The sequence below is a fragment of the Phoca vitulina genome, unplaced genomic scaffold (assembly GCF_004348235.1).
Source record: "Phoca vitulina isolate PV1807 unplaced genomic scaffold, GSC_HSeal_1.0 scaffold42, whole genome shotgun sequence".
NCBI lineage: Eukaryota > Metazoa > Chordata > Mammalia > Carnivora > Phocidae > Phoca > Phoca vitulina.
In genome coordinates, this window is record NW_022589745.1 from 1094106 (window position 1) to 1117097 (window position 22992).

The following is a 22992-nucleotide window of genomic DNA, read 5'->3' on the forward strand; positions in this document are numbered from 1 at the left end:
TGATATGATCTGAGTATTATGAGCAGCTTTGTGAAAGTCAGAACAGGAAAGGAAAGAAAACTGGAATTTGTCCATAGCAAAAGTGTGATTCCAAGCATGCCTGTTTACCTGGCTCACGGTCATGCCAAACGCTCCCCAACTAGAACTTTTGGGCAGCTGCTAGTATTTTGGTGATGTCCACGCTGATGACTGGGGTTTCGGCAGAGTTTCGGGGGCAACCTAGTTAGGTCACAGGCCACCCGGTCTTCGTGCGTTGTAACCCTTCCCTGTACGATGCACACAACACAGCTCCTCCCCACCCCTGGACGGGAACTGAACGTTCCCTGCAGATGGCTGGGGATCCATCTTAAATATTACACCAAGGAGGGCACCTTCTGGGGGACTCAGGATGAGTGGGTGGGACAAGGAAAAAATCCACTCTGCAAAAAGGGGTCTCAGGATTTGCCTTCCCCATGCACAATACGCTGCCAGAGAGCGGCCTGTCCCCCGGGGCAGGAAGGGGAGGTGTGCAGGGGCGCACTCCCTCTGGAGGAGGTACGGGTGTGGCTGTCAGGGGACCTCCATCCCCGCACCGGCATGGGGCACAGGAGCGCTTTGCTTACCTTCTGTGCGAGTTCCTGTTGCTATTTACATGCCCTCGCCCTGTGCAGCCCGGAGTGGGACACTTGAGAACATTCTCATGCATGGCAAGAACTTGACAAGGAGAGGCAGAGAAGACAGCCCAGCATTAAAACATAGAAATGGTCCGAATACAAGAATATGCAATCATTTTAACAAAGGCTGGGTTAGTTTACGATGGACAGTCCTACACACATTCGTGATGGACATGGTCAGGAAACACATGTAGGAAGGAGAAGGTTGTCTCAACCTTAGTGTCATTGGCATGCAAAGCAGGGTGCATGGGGGGAGCTGCGGAGGTCGGGAACGTGGTAGCCGACTTGCTCCAGACGGGGCAGGGAAGCAGGGCCCCCCTACATCTCCCACACATCAGCCCGAATATCATTTAGCCATGTAACAGCACGTAGATTGGTAATTTTTAAAACATGCCTGTGCTCTGGAAACACAGAGTATGATGAGGGCACAGTGGTTGTGGGTGAATACAGACCCCCAAACCTAATCTGTAAATAGAATGAATTAAATGATGACTTTTCATCTGGGAATCAAATATTGTATTATTCTGCCAATGGGATGAGCTAGAATAGTAAGTGTTATGCTGTGTACCCTGTGAAGTCAGCACGGGGACCCTGTGGGGTGGGGTGCCGCAGTGGGAGTAGGCAAGGCGAGCAGCCTGTTGCTGGGGGACAGCGTTTGAGTTTACGTGGGGCGGTGACAGGCCTGGACAGTTTGCATGTCTTCTCCTGTCTGGTCCTCAGTGAGCCGCTGCTGCTCTGGGGGAGCTGGGTGACAGGTGCTAGTGGGAAGCCATGAGGACTGACCCCAGCCCCGGCCCCCACATGACTGTCTGCACTGCGGCAGCGAGACCTGGGGGCGCTTTCCCTGCCAGCGAGGTTTACCTCACAGCAGGACCATGAGAAACAAAGTCTGCCCAACTGGTTATGAATCCTCTACGATTTTCCTCCTTCTCTAGAACAGTCTCTCTCTTCCCCGAAGTCTACATGCTGTTCCCATCGGGAGCTGTCCTCCCTCCTGACCAGGACCTTACAGAGCGGCTACATTCTGGATCATCTTTAGTTCCGTGGCTCCCGTGTCTTCCTGATATATGGTCCATGCTCAGTAAGCACCGATGGAACGAGGGTGAGCCAGCCTTTGGCTCACTGTGTGTTGGGGGGCTGGCTGGAGGGGTGTCAGGAGGCCTCCCTCCCGGGGACCCGGCCCCGGGCCCTGCCTGCTCGCTCCCCGTCTCCCACGTGAGGCTTCATTCTGCACTCCCACCTGGCCTCCACTCTCCCCTCCAGGGTCTGGATTCACCTACGTCGCTCTTGCTTTGGATGATTTTCCCATCTTCCTGTTACGGCGTCACATGAACCCTTCCCATGACACGGCCTCCCTCTCAAATCAATATGTCTTTCCTTTCCGTTGATGCTATGCTTTTCGAAATAAAGTCTTCCCTGGAGATAGCAGACCTTTGGTGCCCAAGCGTGGCACGGATCCCAAGCAGATGGCCGCGGTCTGTCCCATGAGTGCAGACGCGACTCCTTCCCAGCCGGGTCGGTGGGGGCCGGGCTGAGCCTGCCCTGCCCCCGTCCCTCAGCCCCACATGGTCCTCAAGCCTCTGCTGCATCTGCGGCTCCTGTGTGTCCCAACCCCCCCCCCCCCCGAGCTGTCAGTGACCTCTGCTGTCCATCCCCCCAGACTTCCTCCTCAGGCCTCCCCGCATGGGCCAGACCTTTCCAGAACAGCTCTGCTCCCTCTTCCTCGGCTTCGCGTTCTACACACTCATGTCCCAAACTCCCATTTTCGGCTCCCGTTCCTGCTCGCTTTATGCCTCCTCTCCTTGGTTTCTGCCGCAGTGCCGAGAAAGGAGGTCCCGGGAGCCGCCTCTGCCGCGGAGCCCTCCAGACCCGGAGCCCCGGCACTCCCCGCCAGCCTGGAGCCGCCGGGCCCTCCTGCGCTCCCTTAGTGCGGCCCGCTTCTCCCGCACTACATCCATCAGCGGAGTCCCTCCTTTCGGCTGCCAGGCGGGAATTCTCCGCGTCACCTCCTGCCCCTCCCTCTCTCCTCCTTCATGCCCGCCTGTGTTTGGAGCGTGTCTTGAACTCCTCCCAGACTTTCCACCCCTGGCCACTGCCTCTGACACGACTGGTGTCCTGTGTGGACGACCACGACAGCCCCTGGACAAGCCGCGGACCCCTCCTCTCCCTCAGGGCCAGCTCACTGAGACCCCAGGGAAGCCTGCGGGTCCCTTGGGCAGCCTGATGTCTCAGGTGTGAGTCACCGGCCGGGGAGCCCCTCCCACTGTGGTCACCTTCTGTCTTGAGCGCATGGCCCCCTCTCAGCTGCGCTGGGAGCTCTCGGGGGGCTGGAACCACATCCTGTCCTGTGGTGCGTCCTCGGTTTCTAGGGCAGCGAGCTACCAACTGACTACTCGACCACCTCCAACTGGACAGAAGGGATGACTGGGAGAGGCTGGCCCAGAAAAAAATGGAAAAAAATCTAAAGCCTAAAAAAAAGATATGCCCCCTGAGGATTCTAATTTTTTCTCTTTTTAAATTCTTACGTATATAAAGAACTACATGTAAGTATTTAGAAACGGCTTTCTGTAGGTGCTCTGGAAGGCGGTCTCAAGACTGGTGTTGAGTGGACCTCCCACCTCCTCTGGGCGAAGGTGAGCCCAGGTGCGGGCTGACCCCCGGTCTGCGGGAGCACAGCCCCTGTTTCTACTACATGTAGACTTTTCCTGTGAAAATAAGGAGTCGGGAGAATTCCGCAGCCAGGGAAAGGAACAGATTTTCTACTCGGGAGGCGAAAACGTGTGCCTTCTAGAAAAACTGCATCAGGAAGCTCTCCCTAAGAGGTCAGTGCCGGTCCTCACGCCTCAGTGCACAGAGCGGCCGTGGCGCGCCCAGAGTCTCGGCCCACGCCGACCGAGACCGGAGCAGCAAGCGGGGCCCAGGGCAAAGGGACAGGCTCGGGATTCGGACAGATGGGGCCTGAGATCTGGGCTCCGCTCTCGCTCGGGCAAGCCGGTACCTGCCCACGGTGGTTGGCAGACGTGGAGCGTCTTCAGTGTGCCAGGCACCGAGCTAAGCCCGGGGAGGAGAGGGTGAGGCCTTCTGCTCCCCGCTTTCCTTGTGGGGGAACCGGGGCCGGTGGCGCCCCGCTGGGCCCGCTGGGGAGTGAGGGAGGCCGCGTGGGCCGGTGCGGGCGGAGCGGCCGGCGCTCGGACGCGGAAGCTGTTGCGTTCGGACCATGCTGGCTCCCGCTCATGTAACACACGGGCACGGCCATGCACTCAGATGCGTTCCCCTCCGTACTCTGCACGCCTGTTCACACGGCAGTTACCAGAAACACGGGTTTCTTATCTTCAGTAGCCATTTGAAAACCTGGCGGCACGACAGCTTCTAAAAATACTTCATCTGAAAATGTTCAGCTAAACCTGTTTCGAAGCCTCAGCTACCGCTAGGAACCTCTCTTTGTTCTGACAGATTTGCGCCTCAAGAACTCCAGAGTTAGCCATTTTGGTGGGACAACCCTCAGAAACTCCTGTCAACAATCACCTGGTCATCCTGACCATCTCAGCCAAGCTATTCCTTTTTGCCTACTAGAAATTGTGTCTCAGTTCACGAGGAAAATCCTCGACATACCTTAGGCTCAAAATCAAGACCTTAGACTCATCTTGTCATTTCTGAAAATGTGCCTTTTCCCCTGAGCAATCAATACTAATTGTATCTAAATAGCTGGCAAACTTTATGTGCTGAGAAAAAGATAAATAAAAGACGTGTACATCATGTCAGTTTCAAAATAAATGTGGTTGTGTTCATAATAAATTGTATATTCTCAGAACCTAACTAAAAGAATGCTTTTGATCTAGACCCACCCGATTTAAACTAAGGTTTGTTTGTGTGGAAATGTTGGGACGGCCGTGACATGAAGCAGATTTTACAAGCGAAACGGGATAAAATACAAGTACAGGTACCGGCTCGTCCATACAGAGTCTAGATCACCGGCCAAGAGGAGGCTCAGGGACCTTTCTCTCGGGGAGTCATGGGAGTTCAGCTCTGCAGGGCGGGCAGAGACTCTCTGAGATCTCTTGTATGATTTGTGAGAGATGAGGGGACGGGTGACTTGCCCGAGGTGCCCAGCAAGTCAGAAATGAAAGCGGGAACGGAGCCCCAGCCCGCCCGCTGCAGGAAGCAGCGCTGGGGGGCGGGCTGCCCTCCCGGGCCATCGGGCGGGAGTGGCGTGGACAGCCCGAGCAGGCTGCTCAGGACGAGGAGGGGCGGGGAGACGAGGTTCGAGGTGGGGTTGCACTGACGTGGAACGACGAGGCACGTGGCTGACACAGACAGGGCTGTGGGCGTGCGGGCCCCACGGGCATCGGCAGAACACGGACTTACTTTCCGGAGGGACCCTATCTTTGTGCGGGCATCCGGACAGACTGCGGTGATGTGGATAAAGCCCGGTTACGTGGCCGGTTCCATCACACCCCGGGGTGGGACACTTGCTCTCTTTCTTTTCTGCTCTCGAGGGATCTAGAAGCGACAACAGGTGTCAAGAGAATGAATTTTTTACCCATCCAAGACAAAGGTGATTAATTAACAACCTGAAGAGACCTTGATAAATAAAGAAAAAAGCAGGTGTCAGGGGACAGGCTGTGACATAGACTTGCGTAGGTACTTCTTTGGTTTTGGGTGATTTTTTGACCTTAAACATCGTAATCGTGAATCATAAAATATTTTACTTTCTTTGCTGGTAGGAGAAAAAAAAAGACTCTCCCTACCTTAGCTCATGATTAATTATTTTCCCGTGTGTTACATGATAAGCTGTGTTGCTCAAAGAAATCAACGTAAATAATGATGAGACAGTGACCTTCTCAGAGAGCCAGACCACTCGACGATCCTCAACATTCACTCTGTGAAATTCAACCAGGGAGCACGATGCTGTTCGAACACCCTGCCATTCGACAGTTTCTGTCTCATTGGGTGCTCGAATCGTTTACACTCTTAGGTGCAAAATTTTGCTGCTGTTGGAGGTTGTCATCTTGCGACACTGCTCCACAGCCCACCGATTCAGAGATTTTCTGAAAATAAGCTGAACTCTTAGAAGGCACTGTAAGCAAATGACCAGAATGGTGAAAATCCCACCCGACAGGGAAGATGGGCAATTAAAAAAAAAAAAAAAGTTTCAGAAGCTGCTGGAGCAACCGTTTGTCTCGATTTCTTCATCGTACTTGGAAGCAGAGGAAGGATCTTACGATGCTGTGCATGCATACACAAAATCAAGAGGTAATGGTTTTATACACCCCGGCTGGCTCTCTGCAGCCCCAGTCGAGGAAGGAGCAGAGCAGACCTTTGGTCAACACTTGAATGCCAAATGCCAGAAATGCAATGCTATTGTTGGTAAAATTATTTCTATATCCAGGATTGACCACAGTTCATCAGTGTGCAGAAAATAGCTCCGGAAGATATTTCTAAGATAAAGCTCAGACTGAGTAGTAATGAAAGTGGGCAAAACATTATTTTTGAGTCAGTTTTTGAAAACCAGTTGCACACATCATCAACAGACAGTGACTACGTTGGTTTGGTCCAGGGAGGGTGCGGTTAACGTTTACTTAGGGGTGTAACACTCTCCTATCGATGTCTCATTAACCAGGCCAATCGTGACAGCGAGAAAATGTATGTTCGGTTCAAGTTTTTTGAACTCTTATGGACTTTCTTCTTAAATCATGCCTGTGAACTTGAAATAGACAAAGGGCTCACAGGAATATATAAGCAATTTTATGTTTATATAAAAAAACTCACCCCCCCTTTCTTTTTTTAGCTAGGATTTTATTCTAGGTAATTCATCTTTCAGGTCCTGGGTCTGTGAATTAGTGCCCTGCTTGAGGGGCGTACCCTGGATACAGCTGTAAGAGTCTCCAAAGACAGCCTGATATCCTGTTGTTGCAGCTTTCATTTCTAAATATCTTACCGGGGCTTCTCTTACACATGCAATCAAAAAGCCTAGCATTTTATTGCCTTTTGGGTAGTTTCATGATAATATTAGTATGATTTAATTAATATAAATATAAAATAGTAAGTAACAGTTTCACAGGAAAATATTCATTATCGAAGATTATAAGCTAAATGTAAATAGCGTTTAAAAGGTAAAAAACAAAACAAAACCCTAAATCGTAACTATTATTCATCATTAAGTGACTCTTCTTCATTAGTACACTTACAATTTCCTAACAAGTTATATTATATCGCAGATTTCCAAAGGGTTCTGAAGTTAAGTGCAGATCTGTATAGAAACAAGTGGCTCAAACAATTTCAGTTCTGGAGGACACAAGGGTATAATCTCCTCTCGATGCCGCTTGCCTCCGCCATCCCCTCCCCTTGCATGCTGGGTTCCGGAAATCTCAATTCATCTTGAAGGTAAACATTCAAGCAAACAGAAAGCAACCAAGCAAGCAAACAGACCAGTAATTCAACTGAAAACCCTGCAAGAATGTCTAGAAAAAAAAAATTGTGCGCTGAATTTAGCTTGCTCCCCTCCCTTCCAAGTGGATGTTTGAGAAGAAAGATAGAGGAGTTTCCTGATGGACGTCTTTTGTTTTAGCTCAAGATTTTGGAAAGGTTACTCATTTATAATTTAAATCATTTTGAGGAGATCGTGTACAAATGAGAATTGGTACAATAAAATAACAACGAAGCTCGAAATGAAGATTATTGGTATGCTATGAGGTTGTAGGAATTGTCCATTGGCCGTGTTGGTGAAAAGTCACAGGATGTATTTTTTTTTTTTTTTTTAATAAGGAGGGCATTTGTCTCCTTGGCCCACTCTGGTGTCCCTGCTTGGTTTTATTTAATTGGTTCTGAACATACCTACGGATATCCTGAGAAGAACCTGGGAATGAGCTGGAGCACACATACGAAATGGAGGAGCTTTGCTCAGAGGAAGAAATCTACAGAGACTGGTAGAGGCAGGAGTCAATGCTTCCTGACTCATTTGGAAGGTCCACACCCCAACCCTCCCCCCATTTCAGGGAAAAGCGCATCTCAGGTTTTGCTGTTCGTTTCTACCCCTGCCCCATTTACTGAAGGGAAGCAAGCGGTTTGAATTCCATTCCTTGCAAGAAACAAAATAAAACCAAATAGCAATAACAAAGCAAAACGAGTAGGAATCTACAGAAAGCTGCTGGGCATAAGGGAAGCACGGAAGGCAAGAAGCCAGGGCGGCATGGCGTCTGCGATGCCCGGCGAGCCCACACGTTCCCCAAGGCCCGTGCTGCATTCCCCGATGCCCGCTCCACCATGAAACCCGCCCTACGGACCTCTAACACGGAAGCCCAACGTGGATTTGTCCAACTGAGCCACCCGTGAGAAAGGACACTATTTCTTCCTAAAAATGTTTGTTCCTAAATGATTCTCAACTATCCAGCTAAAGCGTTCTGCCAGATTGCATGACAGTTACGAGCATCCATGCTGTTTCATCATCTCCACTGCACCCAAAGCAAGCCTGATGCTCCGCTGGGCTAGACCCTGTCGCCTTTAAGAAACGACCCCTTCCTCTATGCCGCTCCTCCCAGGGGTCTCCCTTCACCTCCCGTCCGAAACGGCGGTCAGCGCTCAGGCCTCTGCAGATCAAGACCTCGACGGGCCTCTGGCTGAGGTTTGTCTCTGCTGGGCTTGGTTATAGCAAGTGCACGCATTGAGAGGAGACTACACACCTCGGTCGTAACAGAAGAAACAGGTTCTCTGATTGTTCGAGGTTTCCATAGCAACTGATTTTCAAACCAAATTCCTGAACCTCATCATCAGATCCACAGTGAGGAAACTTAAGTCTTTATAAGGAATAGAAAACAATATAAGACAGAAGATCTCTTTTGGTACTAATATGGAAGGATTTAAGGAATTACTAACTTCATTTTTGAAACTGCTTCTGACGTAGTTCTTGTAACCGAGCTATCCACAGCCTCAAGTTTCCACATGGGGTTAAATCATAACCAGTTCGTATCACAAGTGGACACGGTTCTTATTGCAAACATGGGGTCAGTCATTCACTCAGTGTATGTTCATACACTTCGTAGATGTACTGACCATATATGTGTATGTTGAAATACAAACACAGATGCAAATATGGGCCCCTGCATTTCATAAATGAGAATCTGCTAAAAGTCTCATGTTGGATGGTTTTGAGTATTTTAACATAAAGTAGGCGCCATAACTGTTTCCAAAATGGAATGGAATCAGTGAGTAGGAATGAATATAGTAAAGAAATTACTATTGATCTCAGCTTAGGACACACCATGGCTTGCATAGCAAATGGCTCCCATTACTTACTATCTTAGGATAATTAATGTGCAGTCATTGCCCTTGTCTTATGTTATCGGTCATTCTGCTACTGTTCAATTTCTATCAGGGATGTTTTCTGTGGGGGGGAGGGTTTTGTCAATAACTGTCATTTGGTGATAATTTTATAAATCATGATGCCACCTACCCAATCCAATACATAAAATATGTGTTTCATCCCCGATTGGCTAATTTTTGTGCAAGCCCTTGCCCTTCCACACGGACTGTGGTTCATCTGTAAGAACACAGGCTCATTCTAGTGTTTTCTATCACATGACATGTTTGCGCACTAGCCCTGTCTTTCCAAGGCAAGCGTCTCCCGCTGAGATATCATGTTCCTCATCTGCTCTGATCATAGGACATTGAGATGCTTTGTGCCTTTCCCAGACAAATATTTTATTGGCTCTCCAGAAACACAAACTATGATTCTGTAACCAGCTCTAAGAGATTTGCATTAGTGATATGACTTAGTGTGATGCCCACGTCATGTGTAGACTATCAGCGGCATCGTTCACCCTAGCTCCTGTCCTCATGGGGCAACTTACGTTAGGTAGAAATATTACCTTTACCATAGTATGGCTTTTTGACATGGCTGTCACTGGACTTAGGCTTCCTCTCCTCCCCGGGAAGCTGTCTTGGCGACTGCTCCTCGTACGACCGCACATTGTCCCGCCTTCCGGCCTCCATCGCCATCTTGTCCCTCATGGCCTTCGCTCTCTCTGTTTCCAGAGCAATGGCTTTCTCCAGGAGGGTCAGGTTTCCCTTGGTCATGTCAAACACCTCCTCAGACCTGTCTGAGTTCACGGAGGTGGCGTCGTCGTCTCGTTCGTGATACCCGTCCTCCTTTGCACAGCTGGAGAAAGTTCTAGACCTGGGGCTCAGCTGCTCCTCGAGCCGCATCAGGTTCATCATGTCGGAGTAGTTCCTGTCCGGCGTCCTCCCCGCAAAGTCGTCCTCTTGCCGGACGTGCTGACGGATGTTCATGTTCTGCGGCTGGGTCCTGTCCTGCGGGTTCGTCTCACTCAGTTTCCGGGCCAGATCGAAGCACTGATTCCTCAGGCACTCCAGGCTGCTCAGACACACCTCCTCGTCACTCTCCTCCACCATCTTGTCCATGAGCCCGTTGTTCATGGGCTTCCCCAGCATCACGTAGTTCATGTTCCTGCCGTCCTGCTGCGACAGAGAGTCTGCGTACGCTCTGTCGTTGAGGTTCTCCGAGAGCACCACCCCGTGTCCTTGGGCCAGCAGCTTCAGGGAGTCCACCGTCTCTCTCACGACGTCGCTGTCCAGGTCCAGGCTCAGCTCGCTCTTCCGGCCCAGGGTCTCGTTCCGGTCGCTACCGTCCTCCAGGCTGGTGGAGGTGTTGCTGTTCATCTCCGACTCCGTCCTGGCCCGGTAGGCCGCGTCCTCGGCGATCTTGCCGAGGTTCAACAAGGACTTGGCCACCAGCTCATCGTAATTGTCATACTCCTCATTGTTGTTGTCGTCCTTCTCCGCGTCTTGCATTATTCGAGTATTGTGACAGCTCATTTGATGGTCTTCTGCAAAGAAGATAAAAAAAAGGGACAAAAAAGAAAAGAAAAGGAAAAAATGGCTAGAACTTGAAGTTTAGTTGCAACAGCATGGAAAGCAAGTCAATTGCACGTCAAACCCTGCTCACCGTGTACCAGAGACTTAGGTCCCGCGTGCGAATCGGCAGACAGTGTGGCACAAAGGGGCGCAGAGGGCACTAAAACTGGGAGGCCACAGGAAGCACTTGCTAGAAACTATTGATTTCCTTAATTATTCTTAAAACAAACCAGTATATGTGGGAAATGTAATTTTAAAATATTAATTTTTCGTTCTAAATTTTACGCGTGACTTTTATTTTTTCATTGGCTTTATTGATTTGCAGCCCAAGCAGATGGGTGATAATTACACTCATCATATTACCAGGCTTTCTAAGAGTTCATGAACTTTACTCGATACCAACTCTTAAACAGATGTTCGCAGAAATTGCTTTTAAATTGTGTGTTTTCGCAGGGATGCTCAGGCACCGCAGTGGAAGGCCTCGGGCTCATGCAGCAACGCCATCACCTACCCTGGGTGTTCAGCATCAGAAGCACATGTTTGGACCGGATTAAGCTACTTTGAATGTTCTACCTTACAGACAATTTATTACGATGCACAGTGAAGCAACAGGAAAGCGTAGTAAAAGTTTAGAAACTAAAGCTAATTAACGATGGTTCCTGCATGCATTTACAGGTTTGAGAGAGAGGGAGAGAAGACGGTGGGTGTGGTGACCCAATGCCAGTAGAGTGCAGGCCTGGGGTCAGTGGTGCACCTGTGGGCCATTCGCTGCTGCGGTTAATGCGACCACGGCACCCCGGCATTCGCCCACCTCCCAGCCTCAGGAAGATGTTGGTGGGCTGGTAGAAATACTGTATGAATGAGCATTATGTCCAATCACAAAAAAAGGATTTAGGACAACTTGCTGAAACAACACCATGCTAAAAATTACACAAAGCCCCTATGTTTGGCCCGAAATGTATTCTGTTTAATGCTCAGGAAATACGTGGGACGTGCGTCTCTCTCCGCTGTGCTGCAAGATCGCTGGTGTGGATTTGGCAAATGCAGGTACTATCGGGGTGGCTCCGAGAGCCCCCTCCCCCAGCCCTTAGACTGGGTTTAGTTAACCTCGTGCCACTGTCACATCCGCCTTTCGTTTCTGCGATTAAAAAACCGAAGAGGAATTGCTCTGGTTTATCAGTGCACTGAAGAAATGAGGTGTATTGATTAGCACAAAGTACCTGTTCGCTAAAGCTGAGTCGGGGTGTCCCCGGGGCCTCCGTGATGGATTTCACGCTGTTCCCTCAGAAGAGGTGTTGGCTGGTGAATGAGGTTTGGGCACCAACACATCAATAACAATTTTGGCTGGCCCACATAGCAAATCAACACGTTTTTTAAAATCTAACACATCTTTCTAAGTATCAGCAAGTCAAGCTTGCCGTATGTTAGTCATGGAGCTTCGCTAGTTGTATGAAACAAATATTGTCTCTTTTCTGGATAATTCCTATACATCCTTTTCTTTAGTATAAAGATACATGTATTCCCCAAGAGCAGTAAGAGGAAAGAAACCCGACCGAGTGAGCACAGTCAGAAACACGCGGGAGGTATGAGTGGGAGGCAGACTGTGCCCTTGGCCGAGGGGTCGAGGTTGCAAGAGTTGAGGGCAATTCTGTTCTACTGAATTCTTGAAAATAGGAAAGTTATATTCTCCTCTCAGTTTACACACTTTGACTTTTATGCTCATGGGCTGTGACTAGAGAGCAGTCCCCGGGGGCCGGCCAGCCCCCGCTGCACCCTGACGGTGACTCTGAGGTCAGCGCCCCTGTGCCTGCGAGGACCCAGCCACGACATGGATCTATACGTGTGCTTGAAAACACAGAAGTACGAACAACAGCTGGGGGCGTTTTCCAAGATGCCTCAAAGAAGAAACCCCGTCAGGGGACATGTGTTATTTTTATGACTTTCTCTTAACTTCCTCTTGAGAAACACGTCTTATCATCCTGGAGAGCTCGGGAAGGAGGAGATGGATGGAGGAGTGAACAGGAAACGGAACGCCCGTGTCACCTCCTGGCTCCTTCTAAAACCGTGAGAGGCGGAACGCGGCAGTGATCCCCCGTGCGTGAAGCTCTTCACCTCCCTACCACATTTTAGTTTTAGGTAATTTTGGTTAATTCTCCACATTCTAAATCCTAGGGTTATCTTCAGTTCATTTGTCCCAAACAGGATGGGTTTTCGCTGTGTTTCTGAGCTTGTCAGAGCCCCCACGCCCTCTCCGCGCCACCCAGCGAAGGAGCACGCCTCACCCTTCTGGTCACCGGGCATCTGTCCCTCTCTCACTCCATTCCTGAGCCACCCACGCCCACGGAGGTGAGCAGCCATGGTGCACTAGCCCAGGCTCGCTGCCACGCACAAGGAGGCCGGGCAGCCGCGGGGGAGCCGGGAGGGCGGCCTCCGACGGGCCTCCCAGGTTTGGGCAGTGACAGCGGGCTCGGCAAGAGCCGATTTTACTCACTGCTGTTGAAGGCACATCAGACGAAGATCGACGTGGAACGTGAGAACTCGAGCTGGTCCAGCTCCCGCCTCTGCCGCTCACTACGCGCGCGGTGCTGCAGGCGCCGGAGGTCCGGCCCCTCTTGGAGACCACGTACAGGGATCGCGAGGATGTGCCAGGTAAAGACCCTGCACGGGAAAGCACTCTGCACGCACGCTGGCTGGGCTTCTCGTGGAGGCAGCGCCCACCGAGCGGTGCCAGGGGACAGGAGCCCGTGGGGGACAGGCGGGGAACCGTGTTAGCACCTGGCCACGCAGCCTACTGCAAGGTGTGGCTCCTCTCCAGTCCCCGTGCTCAGCGCCGCTGTGGCCCTGGGGCCGCCCCGGGAAAGCTGGGATGGCGGGTAGGATGGTGCCAGCGGCCAGAACTCCCTGCACGTTACTGGAACTTCTCAAGTCACTGGCATTTAACTATTTGAAAACCTATGTGAACTAAAGTCAGCTCTTCATGATGTGGGCTGATGGAGGCCCTGAACAGCCACCCTGCACCAGCCTCCTCCAGGGGTCAGAATCAGTTACGGTGAGCACTAGAATTCTATGTCTGGTTGTGGGTTTTCAGACAATTTACCCTCCTGCTTCTGTTGTGCTGAGGCTCGTAATGCAACGGGTCACATGTGGAAGTGGGCACGAAGCATGGGCCGGACTTCTCTGTGCCGGTCCGGGGCTAACCCTGGGGCCCCGACAGCCCGCAGACGGAATATGCGAGAACTTCAGGACTCAGCAGGGCCCGTTCTTCACGTGACCGACGTTCTACCAGGGAGAAGGTGTACGTGATGAAAAAGCATAGGTTCACATGCTAAGGAGAAGACCGCACTTAGAAAGAGTTTGGGGAGGAGACCGAAGAACCTCAGTTTTCTTTCCGCGGTTTTCTGTTGTCAGTCTGCGCCCTGCAGAGCGGGGTAACAGACACCAGGTGGAGCACTGGCCGGTCGGCGCCGGCCCGGTGTCCAGCGTGCGGGGGAGGCACGGTTTTCACGCTGGGCCCGAGCGAGGAGTCCGGGCCCAGCAGGCAGAGGCCGCGCAGTGGACTGGCCCACGTGCCCTTTTGGTGTCTCCATGAACTTTCTGAAATGTTGTGGGTGTGAATTTTACCTCCCTTGAGTCAGACTGTTTTAAACAATTTATCCTCAACAGTTACCATTAGGAAACCAAAAAATTATCATAAACAAAAATCATGTAGGGTTTCTTCTCCACCTTCGTGACTACAATTTGATGTGCGTAGAACTCGGGGGATTACGACGTTATAATTAGCAGCACTAGCTTTTTTAGTATGTTGTCTCTAAAAAATATGTCTGAGACACAAGTCTGAGATCTTTCAATATCTAGTCCTGATTGTGTTACTATTGTTCTTCTAGCCTTTCAAGTAAGCCATGGGCAAGCAAATACACAACTGATCTAAAAAAAACAAGTGACGGCGGAGCCCAGGGAGTCCCGCCGCCCCGAGCCAGGGCTGGGAGCACCTCTCGCAGTGGTGGATGGTGCCCAGGGAGTCCTGCCGCCCGGAACCCCGGCTGGGAGCACCTCTCGCAGCGGCAGATGGCGCCCAGGGAGTCCCGCCGCCCAGAACCCCGGCTGGGAGCACCTCCCGCAGCGGCGGACGGCACCCAGGGGGTCCCACAGCAGTGGACGGGCGGAGCAGGGGGCTGTCCGGGATTCCGTGCAGCTCTGTGTCCACCGGGGCAGCAGCTGGGTGGTGCGGTTCTCTCGACCAGACCGGAGGCTCCTTCTAGACTCTTCCCAGCCAGACCTTTGCTCTTCGTAGCATATGGTTCCTGTCTTCTTCGTTGGTTTGGGATGATCTGAGGATTTCGTTTTGACACCAGCCACTGAAGCTGGTGTGGATTGTCAGCTTGCTGAGCTGGTCAACTCCTGGGGCCTGACCAGTGGAGATTCGGTCTATTCAGATGTGCAGAGGAGCTTAGGAAATGAGGAGAATCCCGGACTGACTTCAAGAGACCACTGGTTTCATAACGCCATGTTCCTGGAAAGCATGAGGGAATCGAGCAGGTGGGAAGGTGGGAAGGAAGCAGACACCCCGGGGTGAGGCTGTGCAGGGGGCTGGGGAGGAGCACAGGGTGGACGGAGGCCACCTCTCCACTCTGCTGACAGTGACCTTCTCCTTCCACGTGACCCCTGCAGCCAGCCCACTTCCTGAGCCCAGGCAGAGGATGTGAGCTCCCTCCCCTCTGCCTTCATCCTCCTCCAACACCCCAGATGTGCTCTGGGGCAGATGGAGTGTCTTTCTTTCTGAGGTAGAAGAGAAGGGTCCCACCTGCCCAGGTGCTGGTCAGTCCAACAGCCTCTTACCCCGGAGATGAGCACCAGGGCCCCAGGACCCTCCCCGAGGTCTCCCTGCCTGTCCTGACAAAGAGGGGCTGAACCCCAGGGCCTCTCAGCCACTGAAGCCCCTTGTTGAGCAGGAATGGAAGGAGAGTCGCTGATCTGAGAGGGGGAGGGCAGCCACGCACGTGTGGCCAGAAGACCACACCTCGTCACATTCCTTAATCGGGATCCACTCGGCAATGTTGTTTGTGTTATTTTCAGTTTTAGGGGAACTTTCAGTTGAGGTCTGCCCATATCCACTGTCTCAGCAGCGGCTTCTGGGTTACCAGAGGCTAAAATGATCCAAGCAGAGATGCACGCTCACAACCCTTGTCAGCATGAGCACGGAAAGAAGCCTGCTTCTTCCAGAGCCCAGCGGCCGTCCCCAGTGTCCTTCTCTTAGGGTCACAGAATGTTAGTGCACGAAAGAGTCATGGGTACGATTGCATCGAGCCTTTCCCATTGGAAGAGATGTGGGTCCCGAGAGTTGAGGCAGCCTGTTCGTGTCCCTGTGCCCTGGGAGGGAGGTGATTCCTGCATCCATGGTCACCCTCGGCTTCCCACACCCCTCACGTGGTAACCCCACTCTCCAGAACTTGCAGATATTCTGGGGATTCAAAAACGGGCTAATCTGAAAGATCAGCCATCTGGGAGAGACGAAGATCCGAGTGAGGAAGGCCTGTCTCTGCTTCCAGGAGGAGAGGCGACTCTAGGCCCCCATGCTTCTGTGTGGGCAGGTGAGTCGGCTGGTGAAGGCTTGGCGGAAACCACCTGGCAGGACGGCACCCCAACTCACAAGGAGCCCCCAGCTCCCGGACTTGAAGGAGTGCTCAGAAAGGAGCCAGAACTGCGCTGGGGGGCGGGGGACACTGACTTCACTGATCAACGGCAGGTCTTCCCTAAATTCACATCTAATGGGAGGTCTGACTCCTGAGTGTTCTCCACTCATTAGCACAAATTGCGAGAGCGTAGGGGTGTCTCAGGGCAGAGCAGCGGGGCCTGGCTCACCAGGAAAGGGCCCCTCTACTCTTCCGTAATGAATTTGTCTCTCATTTTGCCCAACAGATGCAGACATGGTCTGATTCTACTTTGACTCATTTTTTCCTTTCTCCACTCCACTGTGCGGAACCAGCAGGGCCTGGCGAAGGCGACTTTGGGCCGAGACTGGAAGGAGAGGAGGTGGGTCGCGGGCACGCCCCCAGGAGGAGGGGCAGGCAGCCTGCCCACCAGCTGGGGAGACCCAGGAAAGACGTTGTTAACATTCTGTAATTTTATTAGTTGAAACTAACGTCATACTTCCTAAGTCTGACTGAGTTGTGTGTGGATAACCCCGTGTGGCCGGGGGCTCCCGTGTTCCAGCACAGGGTCAGCACGAGGAAATGTAGGCGCTGAGCTCTGACTTTGATTTCCACAGCACGTGTACAAGTACACCTCATTTCGAGGACGCTGCCCTTTTTACAGTTTGGAGGCCCGCGGACACCCTGCGTCCAGCGTCTGTTGACGCCCGTGTTCCCACGGCATCTGCTCACTTCCTGTCTCTGCATCTCATTTGGTGATTCTCGCAATTTTCAACCTTTTTCATCATTATCGTATTTGTTATGATTTGCGATCAGTGATTAGAACTCCCTGAAAGCACAGACGATGGCTGGCGTGTTTTAGCAACCAAGTATTCGTCTTCATGCACGTGTGTACACGGTGTAGACGTGATGTTATTGCACACTTACCGGACCACGGTAAACACGTGTAAACACGACCTGTACCTGGATCCAGAAACCAGACGAGTCGTTGGGCCTGCTTCGTCTCCCCGGCCTGGGACGGGGCCCGCAGTGTCTCGGAGGTGTGTCTGTGTATGTAGAGGTGTGTAATTTATACACATATGTACGCAACACACAGTTTACACAAACCATCTCCCAGCCGACCGCCGTGCACGTGTGGACCGGCTCTCGTGATCTCTTGTGTCCCGCGGCCGTTTCGAGGGCCCTGCACCCTGGTTTTGGAGTGTGATCGATGCGCTGGTCCTGAGCACGAAGCCTGAGAAGTGTGCATGGTTTGTCCACCTGACCTGTGGGGGCCAGAGCTAGTCTTGTTTTTTTTCATGAGCAAACCTCCAGTACGTGGAACGGGGCCTGGTATGCGGACAGGGCTCCCAGAACGTTTGTAGCTCCAGTGAATGAACTCAGTGAGGGAAAGCAGAGCTGGTGGGCAGACACCTCTCCCGAGGATCACGTGGAGGGGAGGTCTCAGGGCTGGCGCTAGACCCCTCAACCTGTCTGCTGCGTGGCTCAGCCCCTCGTCTGGCTCGTCAGAAAACTCAGAAGTCCTGCGTCCCACTTGAGGTCTCGCATTAGGTCTTCGGGTCGGACAGTGAAGCCACCCCACATGTGGAGAGGCAAGAGGGGTGAGGAAGTAGGCAGGAAGGCACCTGTTAAAAATCTTTACAAACTGTCTGAGGACGATCTCCGTCTTACTGATTTTAAATGCTCTCCATTGTATAAGTGAAACCATCCTTAAAGAATTCCCAGTAAGCCAAGGGAGATAAACTGATGGAAAAATAGGAGTTTTCACAAGGGACCCAAGTTACATAATAACTTGTAGAAATTGTGAGTTATGTTCCTTTCTTTTTTTAAAATATTTTTTCTTGCCATGAGAACTTTTCTTTTAAAGATTTTATTTATTATTAGAGAGAGAGAGCACAAGCAGGGGGAGCGGCAGAGAGAGAAGCAGACTCCCTGCTGAGCAGGGAGCCTGATGTGGGACTGGATCCCAGGACCCTGAGATCATGACCTGAGCCGAAGACGCTTCACCGACTGAGCCACCCAGGCGCCCCAGTTCTGTTCCTTTCGACAGTGTTTGTTCATGAGGATCTGAGCCAGTGGAATATGCATGAATGAAGCTTTGAGGACCTTCTACTTGATGATATTTTTGGTCTCTGGCTTATCTAAATTTCGACTTAAAAATAAGATAGTCATATCACCCCACCCAGAGAAGGAGCTATATGAAGTCAGTAGCTCTCAGACTGAGAGGGACTGACCCATATTAACCACCCTCTCTCCCACTCCCTCTCCCTCTCTGTCCTCTGTCTCTCTCTCTCCCCACCACACACACACGCAGCTCACAGAGTTTCCAAATTTTACAGAATGGACTGGACACAAAGGTGCTGCTCCAATCGGCATGTTTGGTTGGGAGGGAGCTTCAGATGACTCAGAGTCCCTGTTCTTCATTCCTACTCAACCATGGTTAATGCCCATTGGATGGAAATAATCTGATCTGTTTCTAAAGGCCCTTCGAAGACGAAAACAGCACAACAACTTTCGAGGGATGTAAGTTCAACAATCTTTGGGATCTGGAAATTTTGTTCTTTGAGCCCAAATCTTTAAATGCGTGACTTCTAATTCTGCCCTTTGTAAAGAACTGTGATGTATACTTTTTGCCGACACACTGCTCTTTCGTACTATGTAATGCATTTCTTTTGGCAGGAGGTGATGTCTGCTTAGTTTCTGTGTCTTCATGGGACATTTCATTTTGTTGAAGCGGACTGTCTCGTGCTCTGAGTCCCTCGCGTCAGTGAGGCCTTGATGTGGACAGTATGCCGGCCACACGCAGCCGGGACCTCAGGCTCGGGATCGTGGACAAGCTTGAGTAGATGCGCGGGGGGGCAGGGCCACGCAAAGAGCATCCCTAACACCAGACGCTGCTGGGAGCTCTGAATTGCGTCCCTCTGTCCATCCTGCACCTTCTTTCAGCTTCCAGACAAGACAGCAAGCTGGACGAAGGGCTGGTGCTCGCCTCCTAAGCTTCAGCAGGCAAACTGAGGGCCAGTGAGGGCAGCGACCCCCCGAGGATACAGAGTACCCCCAGTCATCCAGAAAACACGCCTCATGCCTGGGCTTTACTCTACTTTGAATAGCTGGCATTTGGAATAAAAATTACATTAAGAAGAGAAAACACTAATGATGTACTGTATGGTGACTAACATAACATAAGAAAATTAAATTAAATTTAAAAAAAGAAAACATATAAGCTGGTAATTTCTTCAAGTAGACCTTAAAACAAACTGAACAAAAACATATTAAATCTATTCTCTTGTATCCTTTATTTCTCATTATTATGTAAAGAAAGGTTTTTCTCCAGCACTCCATGCATCTTGCTCGCATCTTAACCGTACATGATGTTACATCCTCAGCAAGTTTTCTGGTTTGGATTTAAGGGTCTGAAAATTCATGAAATATAAGCTATAATTACATCTTATACTCATGCAAGATTAGTTTGCGTGAAGAAAGTTTAATTTTTATCACAAACTTCTACCTAGAAATGTCTAGCTCTGTGTTCGCTCATTTCCAAGTGATCGAGCTGTACCCTCCGATATATCTACACGCTAAGCCTCCTAAAATAATGCTTCCATGGATGTAGGGAAAGATTAACTTTTAAGATGAAAAAAAATCATCCTATTCCTTCTCCCAACTGTGTCCACAGCCGTTCTCCAGTTGAAACCTTGCATACCAAACACATCATCTTTGTTTCTATGTTGGTCTCAGAACGCGTTGCTGTTTCTGCTGACCATGGCAGAAAGCTGGTTCGCTAATGGTGATTTTCAGAGTCTGCATTTCAACTGCTTCCTCATCAGGGACAGTTCCCCGAGAACGGCGTAAGAGGGTAATTGGCTAATCAATATGAGGACAGCATCCTGAAGGGAGTCGGGGGCACTCGGCGGCCGCAATGCAGACCCCTCACCACCTTCCTTCTGCCTTTGTCTTAGAGAAGTTCAAGCCCCTCTACTGCAGGTTGTCCCGATGCTTTAGCCATGTGGGGTCTACCGCATCATCCTGTTTGACAGAAAAACCATCCTGCACGCGTTGCAGTTAAAAAAACATGTTTCTTTGAGGAGGAATTGATACAGGGTGGGTTTTGTCTTGAATTCCCTTCCACGAAAGTGGAGTTACGGCGGCGAGTGGCCTGCTAGCTGATCCAGGGGTCGCGTGAGGCTGCCGAGAAGCGTCCAGAGTCAGAACGTGAAGGCGCAGCGTGACGATCGGACAGAAGGCGGAGAGGAGCTGAGTGCACGCCGTGGGCAGCCGTGCGCCTCAGGGTGATTCTGTCTCTGCTCCTCAGGCTTCGCCTCGCCTGCGGTGACCGAATCGTTCATCTGGAAGGTTCTCACCGCCATTATTCACATCCCCCCGTAGACCAGCCAGTTCCTCCCTCACCGTGAGCTCCCGAGACGCCACCACACATGCAGCTGTGGGGACCCCGTCGCGCTCAGGACAGGAAGCATCTGCCGTTTCTAATCCGACTGAATGGTCAAGGGACTTGTCCCTCAGAGCAGAATTATCCAAAGTGCTCCAGGATTCAACAAGGCAGCACAGAAAGGACTTTACATTTTTAGAAACGTATCTCAGAAGGAGGATATGTTAGGAAACGGTTCTGTGTTGAAGATGGCCGTGAACATGAGCATCTTCTCTAGTCTGGAAAGCACATCACTGTGTTCGTCCTCACGGAATTGTCTTTCCCGTCAGTGGACAGACCCGCACGTGCTCATAAGGACACACGTTTACACACACAGACAACGATGGTATAGACAGGTGTGCATACCATTTAAAGTTGTATTCTTTTTAGTGGGGTGAACTATGAAATTAAACCATAACTTATGAGGCATTAAGTGACCATGTTATCTAAATTTCTCAAATTGTAAGAATCCAAAAAATATTTACCATAGGATGTACAAAATCTGCTGTTAGAAAAGTCTATGATCCCTGAGTATAACTTTCTTACCTTTAATATAACAAGGGAACTTTCATTTAATAAATGCAGACTAGGCCATGCCAATGTATTTTGAAAATATAATCCTCCATGCAAAAGACCAGGCCAACTGGACAAAATATAATTTTGATGAATTAAATTTGAATTTAATGTAATCTGAAATGAATTACTCAGATATTCTTCCCTGTTGTTCAAACAAGCAGAAAGTGATAAAAAGAACACGAGCAGAGTTTGACCACATAACCACCACTTACTGAAAATCATCGAATCTTTCTGGGCCTGACTTTTTAGTGAGCACAACAATGAAATGGTTTCTGCCTATCTCACACAAGCACTGAAGATCCAGCATAATCCCGAACCTTAATATACACGCTAGATGTGTACATTGTTGGCAATATTTTGTTCATAGGTAACTACGATGCTGGAGGATCCTTGGAATTAAAATAACTATCTAATTTCCAGGTTACAAATAATGGTCCTTCTATAATCTGGGGGCCCCGTTGTAATAATCTGGGGGTTTATCTAAAACAAAACCTCCTGGACTGCACAGTCCCATTTACGTTAGAGCATACGCCGCACCAGATAAAACAGTGACCCCATCCCACGAGCAGAAATGGACTCTTCATCGGCTCGTAAGGCTGATGCCGTGTGGCCCTTTCACGATGCCTGCTTCCTCATGTTAGACGGTGGCCTGCTGCTTGTGGACGTGCATGTGTGTGAGCCAGGCTCTTGGCATTGTCTGGAATGCTCTCCTCTGCCTGGGTCACGCTTGCGTTGCTTCTCTCTTAACTGAAGTCACTGTCTCTGCCTCTGTTTGCTAAGATAAAGGCACAATCCACCTTGGAGGGAACCCGCTGACAGCTTGGGATATGATGGCCACTGAGAGCAGAAACCAAGGAACATGAAAGATTGACTCAAGAGGGTGACCCAGAGCTCCAGCCACCAGACAAAAGAGGGACAGCCCCTGCTTCTCACAAGCGTATGATTTCTGCCAAATCGACTCAAGCCGTGGGCAGAGGCACGCAGTATGGAATGCCCTGGACTCACTCTGCGTTTCCCACGGTAAAGATGTTATCAATGCCGGCACTCAACCTTTGTTGGCGGTGATTTTGGCACTAAATTTACCAGGAAGGTAAAATAGAACGTATTTGGTAAGTGAGGACATGGAAACAGGAGATTGTCAGGTATATGGGTGCTTGGTCAGCAAATCACTTGGCCCACGGGGGTCTTGGACCACGTGATCATGGGGCCCTCCAACAGACTTCTCTGTATTACAGCAAATCTCAGTGAAGCAGTCTCTAGATAACAGGAACCTAAAGTGATTTCTTCTTAGGAAAGATACTTTTGCTTGACTCAGAAATCGAGCCAGCCTTTGGTGCTTCCCTGCAGAGAACTAGCAATAACCAGAACCACAGTGGAAAGTTGTCCACGTGGGCCATCACTGTTTGATCCGAGTGACTCCTCAGGACCTAGGATTCACACGGGAGCCCCTCTGAAAGGGGGCAGATTATTACACTTTGCTGCCAAGGATACTCAGTCAATCGGATGCATTAGTCTTAGAAGGTGCTTAGCTGGGGAGCTGGATGCTGAATATGAATTCTGAATCCAGGAACCTGACAAATGATTATTTATCCTCTTAATGGGCATTTGCCTTCCAACTATGTCCTTGTATGCTTCAGATTCTCACTCAGTGTTTGCTGGTCACCGTGTAGTTGGGTCCTACAGATAGACACTCGGGGCCTGCATCATCCCTTTTTTTTTTTTTTAAAGATTTTATTTATTTACTTGAGACAGAGAGAATGAGAGACAGAGAGCATGAGAGGGAGGAGGGTCAGAGGGAGAAGCAGACTCCCTGCCAAGC

The 22992-nt window shown here is 50.5% G+C and overlaps 1 protein-coding gene across 13 annotated transcripts in view; it reads right to left on the reverse strand.

Annotated features, from left to right (window-relative positions):
- The window catches only part of MYT1L (myelin transcription factor 1 like), a 418649-nt gene that overhangs the window by 75393 nt on the left and 320264 nt on the right, over window positions 1–22992 (reverse strand). For 11 of the 13 annotated variants that reach the window (XM_032430012.1, XM_032430004.1, XM_032430005.1 and 8 more), the window contains 3 exons: window positions 9518–10495; window positions 5019–5153; window positions 603–693 (listed from right to left, as the gene is read on the reverse strand). In XM_032430012.1, coding sequence (XP_032285903.1) covers window positions 603–693; window positions 5019–5153; window positions 9518–10495 — 1204 coding nt within the window. The remainder of the gene's footprint in view (window positions 1–602; window positions 694–5018; window positions 5154–9517; window positions 10496–22992) is intronic. The other 2 variants (XM_032430013.1, XM_032430015.1) reach the window with 1 other exon arrangement.